General features: G+C 46.4%; 1 protein-coding gene across 13 annotated transcripts in view; it reads left to right on the top strand.

The window, feature by feature from the left end:
- TNS3 (tensin 3) overlaps positions 1 to 24,883 on the top strand; it is a 258,750-nt gene that overhangs the window by 73,278 nt on the left and 160,589 nt on the right. For 6 of the 13 annotated variants that reach the window (XM_077303191.1, XM_077303190.1, XM_077303189.1 and 3 more), the window contains 2 exons: positions 4,713 to 4,824; positions 17,814 to 17,851. In XM_077303191.1, coding sequence (XP_077159306.1) covers positions 4,713 to 4,824; positions 17,814 to 17,851 — 150 coding nt within the window. Of the gene's footprint in view, positions 1 to 4,712; positions 4,825 to 13,514; positions 13,629 to 17,512; positions 17,673 to 17,813; positions 17,852 to 24,883 lie in introns of those variants that run through there. The other 7 variants (XM_077303196.1, XM_077303193.1, XM_077303197.1 and 4 more) reach the window with 5 other exon arrangements.

Below are 24,883 nucleotides of genomic sequence, written 5' to 3'. Positions count from 1 at the left end.
TGAACAAGTGCTTGAACAAAGCCATTGGTGTTCACTGAGAACAGCTTCCAATACCTGAAATCAGACTTTTAGAGCATCTTCCACCTGGGTCAGAGTTGGCATCCAGCTGTCCTAAGCTGGGAAGATCCTGGAGCTGATGAGCTGGGATAGAACAGTGGATGCTAACTCCATGACTCTGGGGTGGATCATGGATGGCCAAACTGAAACTCTCAAGATGGCCATGGACTATAGTTCCCATGAGCCCAGGGGCTTGGAGATGATGCACAAGTTTCTTCCAGTCCTTTTGAAACTGAATGAGGGCAGATGTTTCAAAACAGATATGTTTGTAATGTGAGGGCAGTGAGGTGGAAGGCAAAATGGATGCCTTCTTTGGGATCTGCTTTCCTTCATTTTGGCCTTCAGAAAATTATTTGGCTCCACATTCTTGTACTCCTCTCCACACTTCATTTCTGGTCTGTGTCAGGGCAATGCTATCCCGGTCATGATTGGCCTTTTGGTTACCCCGTACCATGTGGACTCAATTTCAGTGAATTGTTTTGGGGCGGCCATAATGGAAATCACAGATCTGGGGAATTTGGACATAAGCTTTTTGTTTAAAGCAGCGTCATGCAAACTAGTAACAGCTAAGCTGAAGCATTCTCATTGTTCTGAATCAGAACTGGAAGCTTGCCCAAGGCAGTTCAGGGCATGAAAGACCAGCTCGGAGAGAATCCCATTCCCTCCGGAACTCCCTGTTAGGAACATGCAACCCAGTTTGGAGGTGATGCCGTTTAAGAATTGGTGCCTTCCTTAGACCATTTATGCACTGGAGGTTTCATGCCAAGCTGCAGGCTGGAGTTTTAGTTGAGGCAGGCTGCCCCACCTCTTCCTGCACCCACAAGGGAGAGCATTTGGCCTAGTGCACCTCATCCACCCCCGATTTGTGTTCCTGACAGGGGGGTGGGGCAGTGAAGTTCCCAGTGCATAAACGGTCCTAGAGAAATGTCGCCTTCTCAGCAGTTGCCCCAGAAGATGGAGGTGGGCTTTGCTGCCTGTGTGGATCAGGAACATGTGAATGATCCAATTGCAGATAAGATCCAAAAACACCAAGAGGCCTTCTCGATTGGGCCAGTGGTCCACCTTGCGCAGCCTCCTGTTTCATATGGTGGTCAACCATTTGCATTAGAAGCCAAGAAACAGGGACCCAACTAACGCCTGTCCCTTTTGTTACCTCTTAGCACCGTGAATAGGCCTAGCCCCTCTTCTGAAGCCACCTATGTTCAATCGGTCCTGATCTTGGAAGCGAAGCAGGGTTGAGACAGTTAGCATTGGGATGGGAGACCACCAAAAAAGTCCAGGGTTGCTACGAAGGGCAGGCAATGGCCAACCTCCTCTGAACGTCTCTTGCCTGGAAAACCCTGCAGGGCCACCGTAAGTCGAACAGGTGGGGACAGGCTTCATGCACCTGAGCTCTTGATGAAGAGAGTCCCGAAGGCCAACTTGATGCATTTTGGGCCATTGCAGCCTGAGGTGGTCTTGGCCACCTGAGAAAGCCACCCCTGTTTCTGATAGCTTGTCTTTTGCTAGCCGTTTCTTTGCCTTGGATGGCTTTGAAAGTGCGCGAGGTCCCACCTCTGTACATAATCTGTGGCCGGGCCCCCAGTACCGTGTTGCCCCCCAAACTGCGAGCATATAATCCTACTTCCCTCTTTTGAAAAGGGTTGTGTCGTGAATTGAGCAGGGCTTACTGAAAATCGGAAGCAGTTTCTTTTTCACAGAAACATCCACCACCAGTTGTCTGAACATCCGAATCAGCAAGTTCAATGGAAACTTCAGTATGTAAGTCTTGAGTCTGGTCATGGGTTTGCTAGGGAAACCCACTGGAATGAACCCAGCTGTCGAATGCATGGAGCAATTCTAGAAGCCACACTCTGCTTGTATGGATTGGTCAGAGTGGAAAACCCAGTCAGCCCATTTTTGCACTGGGAACTTTGCTGCCCTGGCTCCTATGCGGGAGCACAAATGGGGGTGAATAAGGCTAACCGGGCCAAATGCTCCCCGTGCGGGAGCAGGAGGGTTGCCCCATCTCAAATTCCAGCAGGAAGCCTCCAGTGTGGAAATGATCTAAGCAGATTTTTCTTGCAGCATGAGTTCTGTGTCACAGTGCATTCAGACATCACATCACTCCTTGCGAAGATCTGCTTACTTGATTGTTAATGATCCGCTGTAAAAATATTCTTGGATATAATTATAGTGGGTCTTTGTAGTAAATTTGTACAACTACGATGCTTCTGTTTTTGTCACATTTTAGGTAGCTATTTAAACTCCTCCTCTATATGCAGTCAGCTGGGTGACCTTGGGCTAGTCACAGTTCTGTTAGAGCTATTCTCCCAGAGCAGTTCTCTTAGAGCTCTCTGCCCCTCCTGCCTCAAAAGGTGTCTGTTGTGGGGAGAGGAAGGGAAAGGTGTTTGTAAGCTGCTTTCGGAATTCTTTGGGAATCCTCTGTCTCTTCCTTAGGGCTGTGACCCCTTCTTTCTCCCCCGCCCTTAGCCACGTCCTGACAGTGGCTACCCTTTTGGTGTCCCAGCTCTATCGGCGTGCTTTTAGTGATATGCAGTTAAGGGGGCGAGGTTGGTTGGGGGATAAATCTCCCACCCATTGTACAATTTCATCTATTTATTTCTGCTCTAGCCAGAGCTGTTGTGAAGTGGCCATTTCTCTGGCCGCGCCTCTGTGGTCTGAAAACAATATTTGTGTGCGTTCGTTTAACCTTCACGTTTCCTTCAGCAAAATCCAAGGGAGTAATTTCATCTGCATTCTTTCTGTCATTGGCAGCGAATACATGATTTGTCTCTTCTCCGCCCTGGCAGGGATACATGTTGCAGGGAGTGTTGTCTTTCTGGTGTCTAAACCTTGCAGGTTCCAGTTAGAATTTGAGAAGGGTGAGAGTTTCTTTCCACAGGCTTGACTTCAGACAGCTCTGTTGTTTTCAAGGCCAGTTGTGTCTAGGATGTGAGTTTTCAGGGCTTAAGTCAAGAATGTAAGAGTTGCAAAAGAGAGATTCTCTGAGTCAAGTTTCTGCAGATGGGGAAAAGAATCCCTTCATTTTGCTCTGTGGTTCCACAAGAGATTCACTCTTGAGTTGCCTGCTGGAATTAAAAGAGAAATTTGAAATGTTGATAATAGAATTGCTAGGGTATACCGGAAAAAAGTCCAGATTGTTCTCTGAAGTGCTTACCCCTCCTCACTTCGGGGCAGGATGCGTGTGTGGAACAATAAGATGCTCTAATGCAGGGGTAGTCAACCTGTGGTCCTCCAGATGTCCATGGACTACAATTCCCATGAGCCCCTGCCAGCGTTTGCTGGCAGGGGCTCATGGGAATTGTAGTCCACGAACATCTGGAGGACCACAGGTTGACTACCCCTGCTCTAATGGGTTTCATAAAATGTCATGGCATTTGTAGAAGGTTTGATAAACTACATCCCTTCTCTTCTTATAGATGGCTTTACATCATTTAAGTATGCATGCCACGAAGCACTTCCACCTTGAAAGCCATGGTAAAGCTCTGGCCCCTGGACTAGTATGATGGGCTGTAATTTACTGGTAGAGCGCCTGCTTGGCATGTGGAAGGTCCCAGGTTCAATCCCCGGGCTCTCTAGTTAAAAGGATCAGGTAGGAGGTGATAGCCATAGCCTGAGACCCTGGAGAGCCACTGCCCCTCTGAGTACATAATACTGACTTTGATGGGCCAAGGGGTCTGATTCAATTTAAAGAATCTTTATGGTGTATGCTCATGTGTGTGCAAAGCTGCACGTTGGCCATGCCTGAGAAGTTCAACATAAAGGCTGTCCTAATTCTTCTTTTATTCAGTTTTCTGTGTATTATGCAATTATAAATGAAATAAAATGGTGGATTTTATTATACGAGATATTTGCATCATATTCTTTGTATTGAACAGTTCAGAAGTAGCCAAAACGGGTTCCGGATATGTCCCGTTTTCAACCATTATCTTGGTTGTTGAGGGGTGTTGCTCTTCATCACTACAATAAACTCATAACTACAATTGTGTTTGCAAAATTGTCAATGCATGTTGTTTGCAAGAGATTGTTTACTTTTATCTATCAAATTGTCTATGAAGGTACTGTAACATAGCGATCCCCAACCTGTGGGCCTCGGACCACATGTGGTCCGTCGACTAATTGGAGGTGGGCCGCAAAGGATACCTTCTCCCCCCAGCCCTTTACTTCATACCCCCCAGTCCTTTACAACACACTTCGGGTGTCATGGTCTCCCATCACTCCCAGATGGGACTATCTCGTTGCAGAGAAACAAGCTCAGGGTTCCCATTGATTTGTCATTGTCATGAGTTAAAATTTCCATGAAAATAAAATGTTCCTTATGTTCATTGTTGTGGCATCTGTATATTATTTTGAAGGGATGTTTAAACATTACCATAGCGATCAGAGAGCGTTAGGGCAGTGGTTGAGAGTAGAGGAGTAAACTACCCCCCCCCCCCACACACACACTGGGCCTCAGTAAAATTGTCAAGCATTGAGTGGTCCCCGGTGATAAAAAGGTTGGGGACCACTGCTGTAACAGATATTTTTTTTTAAGTTCCTTTTGGAAAAACATTGTCGGTTCAGTATTTTCTTCATTGTTTTGAGGGGGGGAAGTCAGGATAGGTAATTTTTTAAAAAGCTTTTCCCTAAAATTTGCTTTTTCTCCTTCCCAGGTAGAAGAGCTAGCTTCGTGTTCTCATACATTCAAGACCAAAACCGTTAAGAAAGCCAAAGTCTGTAACACCTGCAAGCAAGTGATAGATCACCAAGGCAATTTGTGCAGAGGTGAGCCCCACTGAATGTGACGTTGCTTTAAAACTGGGACAAGTCAAGCTCCATGTTCAGCTGCAAAGATGGGGGAACTGCAATGGAGGAAGGGAGGGTGCTGTAGGGAGACTAAGTCTTCATCATGAGAAGTGGCGGAGGATGAACAAGGTGGTACTGGTTGCCAAAGGCAAGGTTCTTGCAGGCCAGTGGCTGTTCTCTATGAATATAGGGAGTGATGTCACCTGCTCATGTAGCAGGCATTTCCCCAGAGGAAACAGCATTCCTGTCTTTTATGGGAATTCCATAGAATTAGCATTTTTTTTAATGGATGAAGAAAGTATTTGCTGTATTCATCTTTTCAGCTGTAAGATACCCAAGTGCCAGGGAAGGAAAGGTGGTGTGGAGCTGACTGGGGCATTTTAAAATTTTCACAGAGGTGGGATTGCATTGTTACATGAAATGAAAAAAGAACCCTAAACAAAAAACTCCACCCCCCAGTGTGGCAGAACCTTTCCACTCTGGCTGCTTCATGTGGAGGCAGAAATCCAGGGTGGATTGGGTCCACTGCCGAAAATGGTCCTCCATGGGGACACAGGAAGTGGCAGGGCAAGTGGCCCAGTTGCAAACTCCTTGTGGTGGCCCGACATGGCCACTCCTGTGCGGAATAGGTCTCAGATGGTTTGCCTCTGCGTAGCAAGCCTGCACTCCCTCGGTGGTGTCCCATCTGAATGCTAATCAAGCCTGACCCTGCTTAGCTGGCAAGATCTGGTGAGATCGAGTTAGCCTGGGCCCTGGGCCATCGAGTTATGCAGGCCACTAAGCCTGGGCTCATGGGAATTGTAGTCCGTGGACATCTGGAGAGCCATAGCTTAGCCAACCCTGCAGTAGCTGGTCCACCCGCCTATGACCCACCATGAATTATAATCTGTCTATCCCTGTTTCGGTGCACATGATGGCCCCACATTAAAAGAAAATGTGGGAACAGAGTGGGCATCTCCAAATACCTTCCAGAATTTCAGCCATGTATAGGGTTTCCTAGCAAATATGCAGAGATTCTCTGGCAAAGAAGAAGAAGAGTTGGTTCTTATATGCCGCTTTTCCCTACCCGAAGGAGGCTCAAAGTGGCTTACAGTCGCCTTCCCATTCCTCTCCCCACAACAGACACCCTGTGGGGTGGGCGAGGCTGAGAGAGCCCTGATATCACTGCTCGGTCAGAACAGTTTTATCAGGGCCATGGTGAGCCCGAGGTCACCCAGCTGGTTGCATGTGGGGGAGTGCAGAATCGAACCCGGCATGCCAGATTAGAAGTCTCCTAACCACTACACCAAACTGACTCTCAAATAAGTCCATGTCAAGATGGTTCCTTGAAGGAAAAAGCATTGAAACCCACTGGTATGTGACCTTTCTGGAATATGCAAAAATCTTCATTTGCCTTCTCAAAACTAGTTCCAGAGGAATGAAACTGACAGTAGATAATTCCCCGAGTCTTTAATCTATGCATCTTGAAGTATCCTGAGGGCTGCAATTATTGGTTTTGTAAGCTTATTATGTACTGCTGGTAGCGTGGGGAGAGCGCACTGTTTATATTTCATTAAGAGTATTCTCGGCATAAACAACTACCATGCGGTTTTAAATGACCTCTTTTCTGAGCGGGAACAGCAGTTGATAATGACACATGAGGACTGTAAAGTAGTTATCAGAGTACACACAGGGTGGTATTTCTTTGGCAGACAAATTCAGGTTTTCAGTGGGAAATCGTTAAGGAATGTGGACTTCCCTTGAATTGGGTAGCCACTAAGAGATCCTTCTGGGGTCAGAGCTGTGGTTTTTAGGAGGTGAGTCAGATGTTCCTTAGAGGAGTGATGCTCAATCCGTAGCTAGAAAACCACAGGTGGAATTTCAGCATGCCTCCTGTAGCTCTTGGAGCTCCATTCCTCAGTGGGGCACATGGCCAAATTGGGCAAGGACATTCACTGGAAGAGCTCGTGGTAGTTTCCACACCTTGAAACAACCATTGCCAGAGTGGGCGGAGGATGGTTAAACTTTAAAACTCCCAATCCATGAGCCTTGTGCTACAGATGGAAGTAAAGGATGGGTCCTTTCCAACAACCTCCCCCCCCTTCTTTGCAGGCTAAAGGTAAAGGTATCCCCTGTGCAAGCACCGAGTCATGTCTGACCCTTGGGGTGACGCCCTCTAGCTTTTTCATGGCAGACTCAATACGGGGTGGTTTGCCAGTGCCTTCCCCAGTCATTACCGTTTACCCCCCAGCAAGCTGGGTACTCATTTTACCGACCTCGGAAGGATGGAAGGCTGAGTCAACCTTGAGCTGACTGCTGGGATCGAACTCCCAGCCTCATGGGCAAAGCTTTCAGACAGCTGCCTTACCACTCTGCGCCACAAGAGGCTCTTCTTTGCAGGCTGTGTGCTCATATATCCTAGCATGCTCAGTGGTAGAGCATCTGCTTGACATGAAGAAAGTCCCATGTTCAATCCCTGGTATTTCCAGTTGTAAGAAATTGTTAGTAGATAGACCTCGTTTTGAGTGGTAGTTTATAGTCAGCATAAACATAGATGTTCTTCCCTAACATCTGGAATATTAATTTGCAGTGCACTGTCTGGCAGAAAGTGGACATTGGGATAGTTGGCAAATGCATCTAGATGCAAAAAGGCACACAGTCTGCCTTCAAAGAGCGGACCGGACATGGAAGTCCGGCCAGATGTCAGGTCTCCAGTCTTGCCTGAACTCTGTAGGTGAGATTGGTGCGATTTCAGGGACTGACACACTTATAGACTCCTATCTTTACTGGGATACATCACTTTGAGACAGTAGACTCTCCGGGAAGGGTGCTACTAATATCAGGCTACCAATCTTTCCTTCCCTTCACACCGATGGAACCTAGGCAGAGTCTGTACTTACTTTCTTTATTCCATTGTCAATCCTGTTGAATTCAGATCGCTTTGAACTCGATTCTTCCTCTCCCCCCCCATTGAAACAGGAAAGTCTTCTGCATGTGGTTAGGGTAGTTCAGAAGGGGGGAGGAAGCCAAGCCTCTTTCTTTCTTTTCTTGAAGGGGGGGGGGGAGAGGAGCCAGGCAGGGAGCCTCTTTCTTTTCTTGGAGGGGTGGGGGAGAGGATTGAAAAAGGCAGAGGAGGGAGGAAAAATCCAGGACCAACAGAAATTGAGAGAAATTAGGGGCTTCTCCTTTAAGGCAAGCGTGTCACATGACCAGGTGTAGCCTATCAGAGGTTCTCTACCATGGAGCGTTCTTTCCCAAATGGATATTCAGGATTAAAAGCAGTCTGAGATATCGCACAAATAAAGGTAGGGTCACACTGGATCAATCCTTCTTGCTGCAGAAGGAAATTTTAAATTGGCCAAAATCCAAACGGAAATCGCATTCTGTGTAGAGGGCAGGGACTGAATCGATCTGGGGTTGGAATAAAAGCTCCGTGCAGTTTACACCCTAGTTAGGTATTACTAACAACTTGCCCCTCTGTAGCTATTTCCCATCCTGTAATCTAGGGGTCATCCAGGTGAAAGAGGGGAGCACCCCTGGACAAAATGGATGTTTTGGAAGACATTGTACCCTTCTCCCCTTTCCAGACCTCCCCTTCCCCGGGCTTTACCCCCCAAAATCTCCAGGTATTTTCCCAACTCAGAGCTAGCAGTTTGCCTCTTATAATGCAGCCATGGCGGCTAGCGCTCACTCTCCTTCACTTTGATAAAGTATCCCTTCCCCCCAGTGCAGAACTGAAACTGCAAACTATTCCAGGGAGACCATGTTTGGCCAAGGGAAATGAAGGCAGATAAAAACACTGCCTATCATGAGTTTTACTTTTCAAGCCTCCCACGTCTGGTAAAAACGGAATGTTTTAACAGTATTTGTGTCCGCAGGAATGCTGCCCATTTATCACGATGGCAGCGAAACAGATTTGTGGTTTCCCCTAAGACAGAGAAAGGCCTGGGAGGAGCCCACCAAAGCAGTTCTCCTTAGAAGCAAGCCCCTTCCTTATTAATTGATGATCATGCTCTCAAGGGGGAAAATGTCTTTAGGACTGCAGCCTATATAATCGAGGGATAGCCCTTCTCTATGCACAGATTTGCAATACTGTTGTCGGGGACAATAAAGTTCAGATTTCTGCCTTTGGGGTACCCTTTTTATGTCAGTTTGATGATTTCTGAGAAAAAGGAACCCTCGTGGACGATTCCAGAGTCAGTTCATGTGGAGTGGTGGCCCAGATCCATCGTTTTAGCATGAACAGAGAGGGGGTCTCCAACTTTTTTGAGCAGGTTGGCACATTTGGAATTCTCACACAGCCTGGTGAGCACAACAACCAAATGGCTGCCTTAAAATGGCTGCCGCAGCTTAACTTCAGTAGCACAGGCGATTTTCACATTACTGCTCTAATCTGAATTTTGCTTGTTGTTGGCCCGATTTTGAGTAAAGCAGGAAAGTATGGGTATTTCATACAGCAAATTTCCTTCTGTTAATAAGTGCTGTCTCTGAAGCGCTATGGTAATTTCAAGCAGTGCTGCTTCCCCCCTGCCCCCTGGTGCTAAAGGTAAAGGTATCCCCTGTGCAAGCACCAAGTCATGTCTGACCCTTGGGGTGACGCCCTCTAGCGTTTTCATGGCAGACTCAATACGGGGTGGTTTGCCAGTGCCTCCCCCAGTCATTACCGTTCACCCCCCAGCAAGCAAGCAGGGTACTCATTTTACCGACCTCGGAAGGATGGAAGGCTGAGTCAACCTTGAGCCGGCTGCTGGGATTGAACTCCCAGCCTCATGGGCAAAGCTTTCAGACAGCTGCCTTACCACTCTGCACCACAAGAGGCTCAAGTAGCACCCCTGGTGCTACTATAGTGCTAAACCAATTGAGTCAAGGCATTGGACATGAGGACAGTCTGGCTGCAACATCTGTCATCCCATTGATTGCCAGAGTTGATTCGGCTGATCTGGCTGGGTAGGCGGGTGTCCCCCACCTCTCTTACTACTCTGTGAGCGTCCCCCCCCCCAAAGCTGCACGCTTGGTGGAAGAGGACGGCCATCACAGATAGAGTTTTTTGGTCAAGGGTATACAATAACTGCACTTGCCTGCTAGACCCTCCAAACAAGTCCATTTGTAGGAGAATGTAGGGTAATCAAGGCATTTCAGTAGTGCTGCTATAACATTGAAGTGCTGCATTGGTTTAGCGGCATAGTGGTATCATTTAGAATGAAAAAAAAAACCTGAGGAAGATCACGCTGCAAAAAAGGGAGGGGGAAAAGACAGCATTGCAGGCAGTCCAATGCACATTTTAAACAGCACACGGCAGTGATTCAGATGTGCAATGAAGAAGTGAAAACTGGAAGAAAGCAGTTTCTCTCAAGAGCAGCTCAGCCATGCTTTGGCTAGGCTGGCACAAGCAGGTTTGTCTGGACAGATCAAAACATTCTGCTGGTAGCCAGTAATTAAAATGGGCCAGTCTGAAATAACAGAAGAAATCAATTGGCAACCAGTTTCTAAAGCAATACCAAGGCAGTTTGAAAATGGCCACCGTGTAGATCCATGTGCTGAAGCAGCAGCTGCTGTTAAAGCAACATTGAAAGGGTACAGAGGAGAGCGACAAAGATGATCTGGGGCCAAGGGACCAAGCCCTATGAAGATAGGTTGAGGGACTTGGGAATGTTCAGCCTGGAGAAAAGGAGGTTGAGAGGGGACATGATAGCCCTCTTTAAGTATTTGAAAGGTTGTCATTTGGAGGAGGGCAGGATGCTGTTTCTGCTGGCTGCAGAGGAGAGGACACACAGTAATGGGTTTAAACTACAAGTACAATGATATAGGCTAGATATCAGGAAAAAGTTTTTCACAGTCAGAGTAGTTCAGCAGTGGAATAGGCTGCCTAAGGAGGTGGTGAGCTCCCCCTCACTGGCAGTCTTCAAGCAAAGGTTGGATGCACACTTTTCTTGGATGCTTTAGGATGCTTAGGGCTAATCCTGCGTTGAGCAGGGGGTTGGACTAGATGGCCTGTATGGCCCCTTCCAACTCTATGATTCTATGATTCTATGATTTAAAAAAATCCACACAGCTAATCAGAGGTCAGAAAAAGTGTTGGCAGGCACCACGGTGCCTGTGGGCATCACTTCAGGGGGCCCTGACCTAGAACACCACCAGTGCTTCCAATGTGTGGATGTCTATTTAAGGGGAAGATCAGTAGTGGTGACCAAGTGGATATGAAGCAATGCTCATTCCCCATATCTGCTCTTCTCACTGGGAGACCTCTTGTGAGATTTGAAGAAGCTCCAATATCCTCAAAACACAGTGGAAAGGTAGGGAATAAAATGAGAGTATCCATGTCCATGCTTGCTGAGCGTTTTAATTCTGAAAATACGTCAGCTCCTCCCTCCTTGGGCACCACCCCACAAAATGTCCAGGTGTTTCTGAACCTGGAGCTCGTAATCCTAGTGTGGGGTCCAGTTTACCCTTTAAAAATGTTTATTCGTACACGAGGGCACTTTGGCAAAAGTTTGCTGGGCTTTTGGATTGTTGCCGGAGGGGGGGGGCATTCTTCTTTTTCCTCCTATGATTAAGAGCAATTTGGCAGAATTACATTTTGGAACAGTGTCACAGAGCAGTGACAAGACTATGCATTTGAAAATAGTACATTTGTGTTAATGCACTAAAAAACATAGCTAAACTATCAACTCTTTAAAAATTTCCAGTTATTAAAAAGAAGTGTGTTTATTCATTTTTTCCTTAATATAGAACTTAAAAAATAGTTTTATGCAGATACTGTGTTCAGTTTCGGGCACCACAGTTGAGGAGGGATGTAAACAAACTGGAACATGTCCAGAGGAAGGCAACAAAGAGGGTGAGGGGTTTGGAGACCAAGACATACGAAGAAAGGTTGGGGGAGCTTGGTCGGTTTAGCCTGGAGAGGAGACGACTGAGAGGGGATCTGATTGCCATCTTCAAGTATTTAAAATGCCATGTAGAGCGGGGGTCATCAACCCCCGGTCTGCAGCCCAGTTCCGGGCCGCGAAGGCCACGATACCGGGCCGCCGGCAGCTGCGCCTGCCTCCCCCCCCCCACAGCGAGAAGGAAGGGAAGAGGAAGGCGCGGCCGCCGGCATGCTGGCGACGCAAACGCTTATGCGCACAGTTGCTGCGCATTCGCATTTGTGCCCCCTGGTGGCAAAAACGTGCATGCACGGCAACTGCGCGCATGCGTGTTAGCGCCACATGGTGGCGAAAACGTGTTTGCGTGGCACCCGGGCCGTCGGCTCTCCCCTCACCCCCGGAGGCGGCCCCTGACCTCAGAAAGGTTGGGGACCGCTAATATACAGGATGGAGCAGAGTTGTTCTCTCTTGTCCCATAGAGATGGACCACGACCAATGGGATGAAATTAATTCAAAAAGAGATTAATTCAAAAGAAATTCTGTCTAATCATCCAGAAGAACTTTCTGACAGAGCGGCTTCTCAGTGGAACAGGCTTCCTCGGGAGGTGGTGGGTTCTCCATCTTTGGAGATTTTTAAACAAAGGCTGGATGGTCATCTGACGGAGAGGCTGATTCTGTGAAGGTTCAAGGGGGTGGCAGGTGACAGGGGATGAGCGATAAGGATGTGAGTGTCCTACAAAGTGCAGGAGGTTGGACTGGATGACCCAGGAGGTCCCTTCCAAATCTAGGATTCTATGATTCTAAATTCCGCCTAAACATCTGGAAGAAGTTCATGACAGTTAGAGCAGTTTCTCAGTTGAACAGGCTTCCTTGGGAGGTGGTGGGTTCTCCATCTTTGGAGATTTTTAAACAGAGACTGGATAGCCATCTGACAGAGGGGTTGATTCTGTGAAGGCTCAAGAGGTGGCAGGTGACAGTGGATGTGTGATTGGGATATGAGTGTCCTGCACAGTGCAGGGGGTTGGACTGGATGACCCATGAGGTCCCTTCCAACTCTGTGATTCTATGACAAAAATTAAGACAATCAGATTTTCTTGAGCAAAGTTTGAGTCCAGTGGCACCTTTAAAACCAGCAACGTTTAATTCAGATTATAAACTGTGTCCAAGCATATCTAGAATTAAACTTCATTATTCTTCAAGGTGCCCCTGAACACAAACTTTGTTGCTTCAAACCGATACGGCGTCCCACCTGAATCTAGTTTTTCTTGAGAAAAGATAGCAGCACTGCAATTTTTCACCCTCTTGACTTTGTGTTTTGTCATACAATCGCATTTTAGGGATGATCATAGAATTGTTTTTTATGGAATGATGTAAACCCCTCCCCTGAGCCTTGTGCAGCTTGGAGAAATAAAGTTGTATTTATTTATACTCATCCATCTCCCCCCCCCCCCCCCCCACCGGCAGCAAAATTCCTGTAAGGTGTTTTAAGACACTTCCCCGAACAGAATCTGATTGGAGAATTTCACAGGATTATTTTAAGGACTTTTTGGGAGGGAAGGCACTGTAACTTGACCAAATAAGGTTTTCCTCTAGCTTCCCTGCTGGCAAGCAAGAGATGAGACGGTCGTTCTTGGAACTCATGCCAGAATTTTTAAAACACAAATTTGGCAAGGCCTGGATGACGTGACAAGAGAGTCGATGTGTGGAATGCGCCCCCCCCCCCAGCCATTTGGAGAGTGACATTCATTAAAACTGCTGGAATATTTTGAATGGGCTTATCCCAGTCAGAGAGATATTAACTGTGATGCTTTTTGGTGGTGTGCTGATATAACTGCACAGCATCTAGTTCAAGCCTTAGTCTCGCCAAGAAGCAAACTGCATTGTCGGTGATTTTAAGAATGCCAAAGCTTGGTAAACAATACTTTTTGACGTCTTTTGAGCGTAAGTCTTGCATTTTTTTCATGCAGTTGTTCTTTCTCCTGTACACATCAAACTAAGTTGTGTGCTCTGGAAGAGGCTGTTGTTATCCAACGTGCTTTGACCATCTTTGTGGTGTGTTGGGTTGAAGGACCAAAGTGTTGTGTTTTCTAAGAGGAACCATTGACTCTCTTGCAGAAGTCATGTTTGGGATTCAACCATACCCTAACGGAATACACGGTGACAGCAATAAGCAGGAAAAACCCCACTGTTGGACTTTCTGAGCTGAAAGCCGTGAGAAATGTCTTTGACTCCAGCCGACATGTTAGCATTCTTTTGTTAGTTCTAGCTGTGTTAGTTCTAGCTCTTGGGATTTTTATTTGTAACAGTGCTCAAGAATGTTGTGTAAACTCCTTGCGTTCGTTGCAGAGCAAATTTATTTACGCTATAGGAATTCATGTTGAAGACGGTTTCAACTGGAAACCAGCTTTTTTGCTGATGCTGATTGTAAGCTGACATTTGCTGATTAGTAGCTGATTAGTCCATGCTACTGTGTGAGCCACAGAAGATTGCTGTAAATGGATTGAATGTTGCCATGAAGTACCATGACTCAAGCTATTTCTATTCAACTCCCTGTGAGTGCTTATTTATCATAGAATCACAGAATCCAAACCCTATGAAGGTAGGTTGAGGGACTTGGGAATGTTCAGCCAGGGGAAAAGGAGGTTGAGAGGGGACATGATAGCCCTCTTTAAGTATTTGAAAGGTTGTCATTTGGAGGAGGGCAGGATGCTGTTCCCATTGGCTGCAGAGGAAAGGACACACAGTAATGGGTTTAACCTACAAGTACAACGATATAGGCTAGATATCGGGGGGGGGGGGGAAATTCACAGTCAGAGTAGTTCAGCAGTGGAATAGGCTGCCTAAGGAGGTGCTGAGCTCCCCCTCACTGGCAGTCTTCAAGCAAAGGTTGGATACACACTTTTCTTGGATGCTTTAGGATGCTTTGGGCTGATCCTGCGTTGAGCAGGGGGTTGGACTAGATGGCCTCTATGGCCCCTTCCAACTCTATGATTCTGTGATTCTGTGAAGTGGCATCTTAGGGGTGTGTGTGTCAAACTTGCTTGTTTGGCAGGTTAGACTTTTCAGTTTTGGATGGAATATGCACTCTTAAGACTGGGCAAAGGAACAGAACTGTAGCTAAGGACTGCAATGCATTCTTATTACAGATACTGAAGCCTTTACTGGCATTCATGCTCTCGTTGGCCATTTCAAAATTGCTGTGAGGGCTAAATCCTGATTGAGCCTGTGGCACTGCAGTGGCGGGCAATCTGATGCCCCCCCCCAACAGCTTTTCATGTGCTGAAACAGAAACTTTGGAAACAGTGGGTGGGATGGTGGCAAATGCAAACACTGTTATTTATATCCCTGTGGTTTTGACAGGCTAGGGGAAGTGCTCTGGAAATATTGCTAAACGAATGCATCACCTTGGAAACAAATACACACATCTCTCTCTCTCTCTCTCAACTTTGGGATTAATTTTTAACGCCTTGTCCTGTTTCAAGTGCTGCATGAGTTTTGCAGACAACACAACTTGAGTTGGATTTTGCACTGTTCCCCTGAATGAAATTTCCTCTTGAGCAGTGGAATATAAATCTCCCCCCCCCAAAACCAGTTCAGTTTCATCTGAATTAAGAACTAGGGGACTGTGGGAAAGACAGCAGCAGTAACTCTTAGGTCAGGGCCAATATATGAAGGGAACTGACTTTATACTACCTAAGACAATAATAGAATATATTCTCATAACAGATTATGCTCTCATATGTATCAACAATTACTTTGCTAAGAAAGATGGTATCACTTCTAGATTAGGATTAATAGGTGATGGGAACTGGATATGTATGTTAAAAGAGGATGGCAAACTATACCTTCATATACCTACCGGCCCTAGGGAAGCACGCCTGGCCCCGACCAGGACCAGGGCCTTTTCGGTCCTGGCCCCTGCCTGGTGGAACAAGCTCCCGGGAGAGCTGCGGGCCCTGCGGGGTCTTCCATCGTTCCGCAGGGCCTGCAAGACGGAGCTTTTCCGCCAGGTCTACGGTTGAGGCCAAGGCTAACACCTATGCCCCCCCGGGATCTGGGATCCGGATTGGGACTGTTATCCCCCCCTCCACCTGTCAGTAGTGGGAGGGGAAGTGATTAGCCGATCTTGCCATGCTAGCTAGTTAGTTAATTAATAATGTTGAATTGTAGTCGTGGTTTTAATGGATTTTAATGGGGTTTTAAGATGTTGTAACCCGACACGAGCCACAAGGGAGTGGCAGGGAATAAATCGAATAATAATAATAATAATAATAATATGTATCAATAATTATTTGGTAAGTTGAATGTCTTTTTTTCTTTATAATTTAAGCGATGGGAATTGAGCACGTACGTTCCAAGATAAGAATGGATTGTGTTTTTATGTAGATTAATGATTACTCTGCTAGCCGGCTGTTTCGTTTTCTTTTTTTTTTTCTTCTCCATTTTTTTTGTAAACTTAAGAAAGACAGCAGTAACTTAGGTTAGGACTAACATGCAATGGGAACTGACTATATATTTCTTGAGATAATATCAGATTATACTATGTATGGTATACACGCATAGACAATGTATAGACTGTGTACTAATAATTATTTATTAGCTGGTCGTTTTTCTTTTTCTCTCTTTTACCTTTCTGTAAATGCTTTACATCAGCGGTCTGCAAGCTTTTGCCCGCTGCGGACTGCTGCGGCGTAGTGGGGGGAGAGGGCGGCCCGGGGGCCCGCGCACACGCGGCAGCCCCAGCGCAAACGCGTATGTGCGGACTGCCACGCACGCGTGTTTGCGCGGCAGTCTGCACATGCGCGTTTGCGCCGCCGGCATGCCGGCGGCGGCGGCTCCCCCTCCCGGCCCCTCTGGGTCACCAGCATATCGGCCGCTAAAGCGGCCGATTAGCTTGCGGCTTGGCAAGCTTCTCTTCCCTCCCCTCCCGAAATAAGAAGCTTGCCGGGCTGCGAGGTAATCGGCTGCTTTGGCGGCCGATTTGCTTGCGGCCTGGCGAGCTTCTAGCTTCGGGGGGGGGGGGGAGGGAAGAAGGAGCCACGGCCCGGCACCAAGGCCTTCACGGCCCGGCCCCGGCCCGCGGGTTGGGGACCACTGCTTTACATAACAACAAATAATAAAATTTCAGAAACAAAACAAAACAAAAAGAACTAGGGGACTGTATCAGGCCTCCCTCCCTTCCCGTTCAGGAGATTCAGCCTACTTAGTGGACCTGAACTTGCAGTGTGGCACCTTTAGCAGCTGTGCCAGCTAAACCGATCCACCATGTACAGCTGCAGTGTACCTTGATATAGCAGCTCTTGGGAACAAAGTGCTGGGAATAGCCCCCTTTATCACTCACATCTTGGTTTGATCTAACATGCCCATTCTTGTGCCACTGTGTGAAGAATCTCAGTTTCCTCTCATCCTCTAATGGCATTGCATGCCAGGAGATCTGGTGCAAGAAATCTTAGGCTGTGCTAATTTGCAGTTTCCTGGTGCAATCTGTCAGTCCTGCTGGTATTGCTTTGTGAACACATTTGTAGGCAGTAGGGTATTCATTTCTGTGTGTGTTTTTAAACTTTAAACCAAGGGTTTTGTCAATTGTGTCATCCTTTTTTTATCTGCTGTGGATTTGCAGAGTGGGTGTTTTTTATTTTTTTTAACAGGTTGCTTAATGCTCTGGGTGTTGTGAAAGCAATCTGAGTTTTGGATTGAGATGTGGTCACACACCAGTCACGGTCATTTGAGAGTCAGGAAGAACTTGTGACTCATTTAGTCTTCAGGAAACTGAACAGGCAGCTTTGGTGGCATTTTAAGTGTGGCAGGCCGAAGGAGGCATCTGTCCCAGCCGCAAATCTTTGGCTCATTCTACTGGATGCCAGCAAATGTTAGCAAATTCTCTGGAAAGGCAATTCTGAGATTAACAATTACGTAGTAAGCCAGAGGAGGTGCAGAAGGATACAGCTGTCCAGAATACTATGAATAAAAATGCCAATGGAAAAGGTAAGACTTGTTTGCATTATGAATATCACCAAGGTGATGGTGATCTATTCAAGGAAACAGGGGTTTTTGACTGGGTATAGAAGTGTGTGCGTAGAATTCTACATTTTTCCTTTAAATTTATTGTTTCTTTTTCTGTTTCAGTTTGCAAATATGCCTGCCACAAGAAATGTGAATCCAAGGTAAGCACATTCTCCTTTTTGCCTAACGCTTAAGAAAGTTGAAAAGGATTCATAGAATTGCTCAACCAAATGTGAATTCCCAGAGGCTCCTTTTGGCTCGTTCCGCACATATAAGATAATAAACTTCCAATGTGCTTTTGCAGCTGGATGTACAGAACAGGAAAATCTACTTCTAAAGTGCATTGAAGGTGCATTAACTGTTGTGTGCGGAATGGGCCATTTATCTATACCAAGAGCACTTGTAGAACTGGGGAGCCAGTTGGGTGCAGAGGAAGGATTGCAGGATTTGGGCTGGAGAGACCCGAATTCAAATCGAAACTCAGTCTTGAAGCTTACTGGATTGGTTGTTCAGCGTAACCTAACTCAGAGGACGTGGGAGTTAGTGGTGGTTTTTCTTTTTTTTTTAACGATGGTGATGGGGGTGAGGCAGACACTGTATGTCACCATCCCTGGATGAAGGAAAGGATAAAAATGTCCTAAAGCAGATCGCTTCAGAGGGTAGCCAGTAACACCTTAAAAAGCAGCAAGAGTTTCAGGGTCTAAACTCCATTACTACTGGTGTCTGATGAAGGGAAACCTTGTTGGTCATGAAGGAGTCCCTACAGTCAAAATAAAAAGGAAATTATGCACCATCCATTGTTAAGTTAAGGAGGGTCACCGTGTTGGTATGAAGCAGCTGAACAAAGTTACTGCTGGTGGAAGGAACCTCCCCTTGTTGGAAGATGCCCTTTTAACAGGGGATGGCTTCTTTTGCTCCTTTGACTAGTGGAGCATATCCCTGGGGTTCAGACCTCCCTCGCTCTGTCCATCCCTGCTTCCTTTTTCATCCTAGCCGTGGCTTGCGGTGACAGCGGGTTTGACCACCCTGGTTAGTGACTGCCTTCTAAAGTCGAGTCAGAAGTCATGGTCTTAAAAGGGTCTGCCTAGCTCTGATTCAATGGGTGAGCTACAGCTTAGAATCATAGAATCATAGAGTTGGAAGGGGCCATACAGGCCATCTAGTCCATACAGGCCATCTAGTCTTGTCTGTCACAAGAAAAGTGACTGACTTTGGGAAATGGTGGGGTGGGGGGAGGAAAAGAGCTTTTGCCAATGCCAGTATCTCTTTGTTTCTTCTGGTGGTTGCAGCTGTTGAAATGTTTGGTATATCTTCCATGGGGAATTTCTTTTGACTGTTTTGGGGGGAAAGGGGGAAGCGTTTGTACCTGTGCGTGGCGGGGACATTCTCTCTGACATGTTATGACAACATCCAGCATTGCATGGTAGTAGAAAGGGAAGCAGGGATTCTGGGATGCTGTAACATCTCTGGGTATGATGGCATGCCAGATGTTCTGGATGGATTTAGTCTTTAGTCTTTATTATTGACCAGTAGTCAAATTACAAAATACATAAAAACATCTGGCATTAACAAGGTACATTTAAAAAAATCGATAACTAAAATATAAAATTTAAAAACATTCCAGCTATAAGAATCATTCTGGTTTTAAAACTCACAAGCAATTGAGACTCTCTACCTAAGTTGCTCCGAATCCAGCCAGCTCTTCCTTGTTTTGATTGCTCTCCAAGCAAATCTGGCCACAACAGAAGTTATTTCTGTGCTTTTGTCTGACAACATGTCTGTGATTGCCTCTGAGTTGGGCTCCTTCTGTAGGGAAGGTATAAGTTCTCCCCTGAATTGATCGTATAGCCTACATTGGAGTAATGCATGTTCAGATTTATCTAATCTTGTTTTCCGGATGGATTGTTTTTAATGCATCCAAGCAAATAAGCACCTGTAAACTCCCACAAGACACACAGGGAATCTTGATTTCTGTAAGAAGAAAGGGAGGGCAGCTGGGTTTGTAATTGTAACTGATAAACCTTTAGGACAGAGGTAGTCAAACTGCGGCCCTCCAGATGTCCATGGACTACAATTCCCATGAGCCCCTGCCAGCGTTCACTGGCAGGGGCTCATGGGAATTGTAGTCCATGGACATCTGGAGGGCCGCAGTTTGACTACCCTTGCTTTAGGAGAACGGGCTAAGATAGTACATGCATTTGCTGGTCACAGTACAGCTACTAAACCTCGTGTTGTGTTAGGAAGGGATGCCTTCTGCTCCAGCTACCGCTCACCCAAGTTATTTGCCCAGAGTGCTATGCTGTTGGGTAGTAGGTTTTTTCCTTGCTTCAGTGTTTTGTCACACATGTGCACCTGTTGTGGGTTTCCGTCTTGTCTCCGATTGCTTCCAATCCTGGTTTGCGCCAGAGTTATGGGATGATCACAGCAAAGGCGGACTGGATTTTGGATTTTCCCAGCCCTGCCCATGTGGCAGCCGTCTGCCCACCTCCTAGGCCCTGCAGTAACTGTTTTCTCCCTCTGCCACTGGTAGGTAAACAGTTGCTTTAAGTGTTCCCATTGGGGGCTCTAAGCATATGGTGAAGCAGTAGCCTGGGAGGCTGATCACGTATTGAGCAAAGAATTCCCACACTGACATAGCTGAGTGTAGTTCTGGGGACTCTGATTCTGACCAGCAGGGACCCCCGCACTATTGCCCCCCGCATGTGCCAAGAATTGAAGCATCCCTGCCCCAGACATAGTGTTCCGCCAGACCTTGTGGCTCATACCCACTGATGGACTTCTGCTCCACTTTATCCAGTCCCCTCTTCAAGCTGTCAAGTCTCACCATTGAAACCAATGGTGAGAAAAAAAAGGTGTTTAAAGTGATTGCAGCCCCTTTCAGTGCCGTTGTATCTGAAGAAGTGTGCATGCACACAAAGGCTCATCTGTTCCACTTACTATTTCTGGCAAGGCTTTGGAGGAGGAACTGGTCTCATGGCTTAAGTGCCACTCAGTGCTAAACACCCACTCAGGGCAGTTGTCCTGCCCCTGAGTGCCTCCTCCTCCAACCAGTTTGCCTGTCTGTCCAGCGGCCAGCCAATCGCCTTCCATCTCCCACCCTGACCACCCCCTCTTCCGTTCACTTCCCTCTGAGGCTCAGGGACTGCAAGATGCCAGCCCGGTGAGTTCCTTGCCCCGGAGGGCTCCAGCCTACTGCCTTACCCAGGTCCTGGGGGGAGGGAGAGGCCATCTGCAGAGTTCTCCCCCCTCCCCCCAATCTAGCACTCCTTGTACTCCTGAATGCAACGGGCTTGGCCCCTAAGACCTTGAATAAAGCTTTGTTGGTTGGAAAGGTGCCCCTGGACTCAAAATTTGTTCTGCTGCTGCAGGCCAACACAGCAAGCCCCTTGAATTGTAGCTGCCACCACGTCCTGTGGCAGTGAGTTCCATGTGTCAATTTCTTTTTGCGCAAAGTACTTGTGTGGTGGGTGAGAATGCACTCGGGGTCAAGCCTATCGGCTGTGGTGACTAAAAGGGAACATCCACATTCGCTGCGCTAAACCTCTTGCATGTCAGCGCTAGGGGACAATGTCAGGGGAGAGTCTTGGCCTCTGTGCCCTATTGTTGGCCCTCCAAAACTAAATGATCCACTGGTCTGATTCAGCAAGGCTTAATCGCTGAAGATAGGGCTTTGTTATACCCTGTCAGGATCTCTCTGCATGTGCTCACATAGAAAAGGTCTGTATCTCGTCAAGCAGAAGACTGTTTGAATGTACTATTCAGTTAGTCCTCTGATTCATGGAACTGCTTTTAGATCACGGTGCTTCTGGGTATAGTGAGATTGGAGGCAGGCCTTTGTGCTCCCCCCCCCCCATTTCCTCTCCATTTCCCCCCTTGCTGCGTGTAAAAATCTAGTATTCAGGCACAGTGAGGAGAGAAGAAGGTGGCTGGGAAGGAAACTGGCCCACCTCTCATCACATACAGAGATTGGGTGGCAGCAGCAATATCCAAAATAATCTTTGTTTGTTTGAGGTGCTTTGTTTGTTTGAGGCCCCCCCCCCCTTTTGAGTAGACCTCTGTGTTATCTGATTGGAAAAGTGCTTAAAAAATCCACCCCCCAAAAAAACTCTTGTTTGTCTAATGAAATCTCTGCATCTAAGTATAGATCTCTAAATCTGCAGATCAGGGCCATGCTGATGCGAAACAGATTTTCCTGCACGCTTGAGGGATCCCCCAAGCTGCAGACAAATATGAAATCTTAAAAAAAAATGCATTGTTAAAAAAAATCCTCTCCAAATGAAAGACTGTTGTCTGTACATGCACAGGGAATACACGTATCGCCTCTTCCGTGCAATAGGGTGGTTTAGTTCAGTTTATTGTCGTTATGGTCCTTGACCCGTTCAAAGACAATTTTAAGGATACCCCCCCCCCCCAAATTCAAATAAAGGGAATGAAACAAAACTGCAAATTCAGTCCAGATGCTCAGGAAGCAGTTTTTCATCCTAATGGCAACAAAGATGTAGATTGGTATCTCAGACAGGGCCGTCAAGACCAAAAAACACTGCGAACTAATAGTCCCTGGGGATTCGAAGCCCTGAGTGAATTCAATATCCTCTTAGAGCAAGTAGTAGATCTACTGTTGCCGAGTCCTTAACTGCTTCTTCGAGTTGATTGTAGTGAGACAAACTTTCTGCGGGAGATACGGCCTAGAAAATGTTTCCCAGAATTTCCTTTTTACAACCCCTTTTTTTATTTTCATCCATTAAGAGACCAGCATTAGTTGTGCTGTTAGAGGATTCCACTGGAAGGGGCTATACAGTCGTTTCTTTCTTTCTTTCTTTCTTTCTTTCTTTCTTTCTTTCTTTCTTTCTTTCTTTCTTTCTTTCTTTCTTTCTTTCTTTCTTTCTTTCTTTCTTTCTTTCTTTCTTTCTTTCTTTCTTTCTTTCTTTCTTTCTTTCTTTCTTCCTTCCTTCCTTCCTTCCTTCCTTCCTTCCTTCCTTCCTTCCTTCCTTCCTTCCTTCCTTCCTTTCTTTCTTTCTTTCTTTCTTTCTTTTGCCAGAGCTCTTCATTCCAATGGTGGTGAATCACGATGCTGTTTTATTCTGGTCTGGCAAAACAGCCAGCGGGAGGGGACAATTCTTGGTCATTTCAGCTGTCTTGGTGGGTGGATAGACAGCATGATTGATGAAGTATGGGACATTTCCTGCTCTTATGGCTTGGGACCAAATGGGACGAATCACATGTCTGTCCTGTGATCCAGAAAGCAGGAGCTGATGGGGAGGATGGGCTAAGTTTTCCATGAAAAGGGTGAGGGGATCCGACCCTCACAGTCCTTGCTGCTCTCAGCTTGTTGGGTTAAACCCTATTCCCCCTTATGAGAAGAAGCCCTATTTCCTTATGTGACTTTGTTCACAGCACCCTTTTGGGTAGGTCAGTAGAATTTCAGATCCACAGAGGAGGCGAGATTGACTAACTTGAGTTGGGTAAAAAGTGCCCACTGTGTTATATGAACACCAAGTCAATTTGAATTACTTTCCTATTCTTTCACCTCATTGTATGTTTCTAGAATGATTACTAGTAACAAGCAAGTCCCTTTCCCTGTGCCTTGGGCAGTCCAGGTTGCTTTCATGGAACAGATTCAGATGTATACACTAAAGACTGTCTACATTTAGAAGCTGTTTTGAACATCTTGGAATTCAGGCAGCAAGATAAATTATTTGTGTACCAGTTGTTGTTAGGTACAAAGTTGTCTGACCCATCGCGACCCCATGGACAATGATCATGCAGGCCTTCCTGTCCTCTACCATTCCCCGGAGTCCATTTAAGTTCACACCCACTGCTTCAGTAACTCCAGCCACTTCATTCTCTGTCGTCCCCTTCTTCTTTTGCCCTCAATCAGTCCCAGAATTAGGCTCTTCTCCAGGGAGTCGTTCCTTCTCATGAGGTGGCCAAAGTATTTGAGTTTCATCTTCAGGATCGGGCCTTCTAAGGAGCAGTCAGGGCTGATCTCCTCTAGGACTGATCCGTTTGTTCGCCTTGCAGTCCAAGGGAGTCTTCTCCAGCACCAGAGTTCAAAAGCCTCAATTCTTTGACGCTTGGCCTTCCTTATGGTCCAACTTTCACAGCCATACATTGCAACTGGGAAGACCATAGCCTTGACTAGACGCACTTTTGTTGGCAGGGTGATGTTTCTGCTTTTTAGGATGCTGTCTAGATTTGCCATAGCTTTCCTCCCCTGGGATGCAAGATCACTGCAGTCCCCATCTGCAGTGATCTTGCAGCCCAGGAAAATAAAATCTCACTACCTTCATATCTTCCCCATCTATTTGCCAGGAATTGAGAGGACTGGATGCCATGATCTTTGTTTTCTTGTTGTTGAGTTTCAAGCCAACTTTTGCACTCTCTTCCTTCACCTGCATCAACAGGCTCTTTAGTTCCTCTTCACTTTGTGCCATTAGAGTGGTATCATCTGCATATCTGAGGTTGTTGATATTTGTCCGTGCAATCTTGATCCCAATTTGTGACTCATCTAACCCTGCCTTTCTCATGATGTGCTGCGCATACAAGTTAAATAGGCAAGGCGGCAGTATACAGCCTTGCCGAACTCCTTTCTCAATTTTGAACAAATCAGTGATTCCATGTTCAGTTCTCACTGTTGCTTCTTGACCTGCATACAAGTTTCTCAAGAGACAAATAAGATGCTCTGGTATTCCCATCTCTTTAAGAACTTGCCACAATTTGTTGTGCTCCACACAATCAAAAGCTTTAGCATAGTCAATGAAGCAGAAGTAGATGTTCTTCTGGAACACCCTAGCTTTCTCCATGATCCAGCGTATGTTGGCAATTTGATCTCTAGTTCCTCTGCCCCTTCGAAATCCTCCCTGTACTTCTGGAAGTTCTTGATCCATATATTGCTGGAGCCAACTTGTAGGATTTTGAGCATAACTTTGCTAGCATGAGAAATGAGTGCAATGGTGTGGTAATTTGAACATTCTTTGGCATTACCCTTCTTTGGGATCGGAATGTAAACTGACCATTTCCAATCCTGTGACTACTGTTGAGTTTTCCAAATCTGCTGGCATATTGAGTGTAGCACTTTTACTGCATCGTCTTTTAAGATTTTGAATAGTTCAACTGGAATGTTGCTCAGACTTCCTAAGGCCCATTTGACTTCACACTCCAGATCAGTGACTACCCCATCGTGGTTATCAAGG

This window comes from Paroedura picta, chromosome 11 (assembly GCF_049243985.1).
Source record: "Paroedura picta isolate Pp20150507F chromosome 11, Ppicta_v3.0, whole genome shotgun sequence".
Taxonomy (NCBI): domain Eukaryota; kingdom Metazoa; phylum Chordata; class Lepidosauria; order Squamata; family Gekkonidae; genus Paroedura; species Paroedura picta.
The sequence above is the reverse complement of the archived record's forward strand: the minus strand, read 5'-3'. Positions and strand labels throughout refer to the sequence as shown.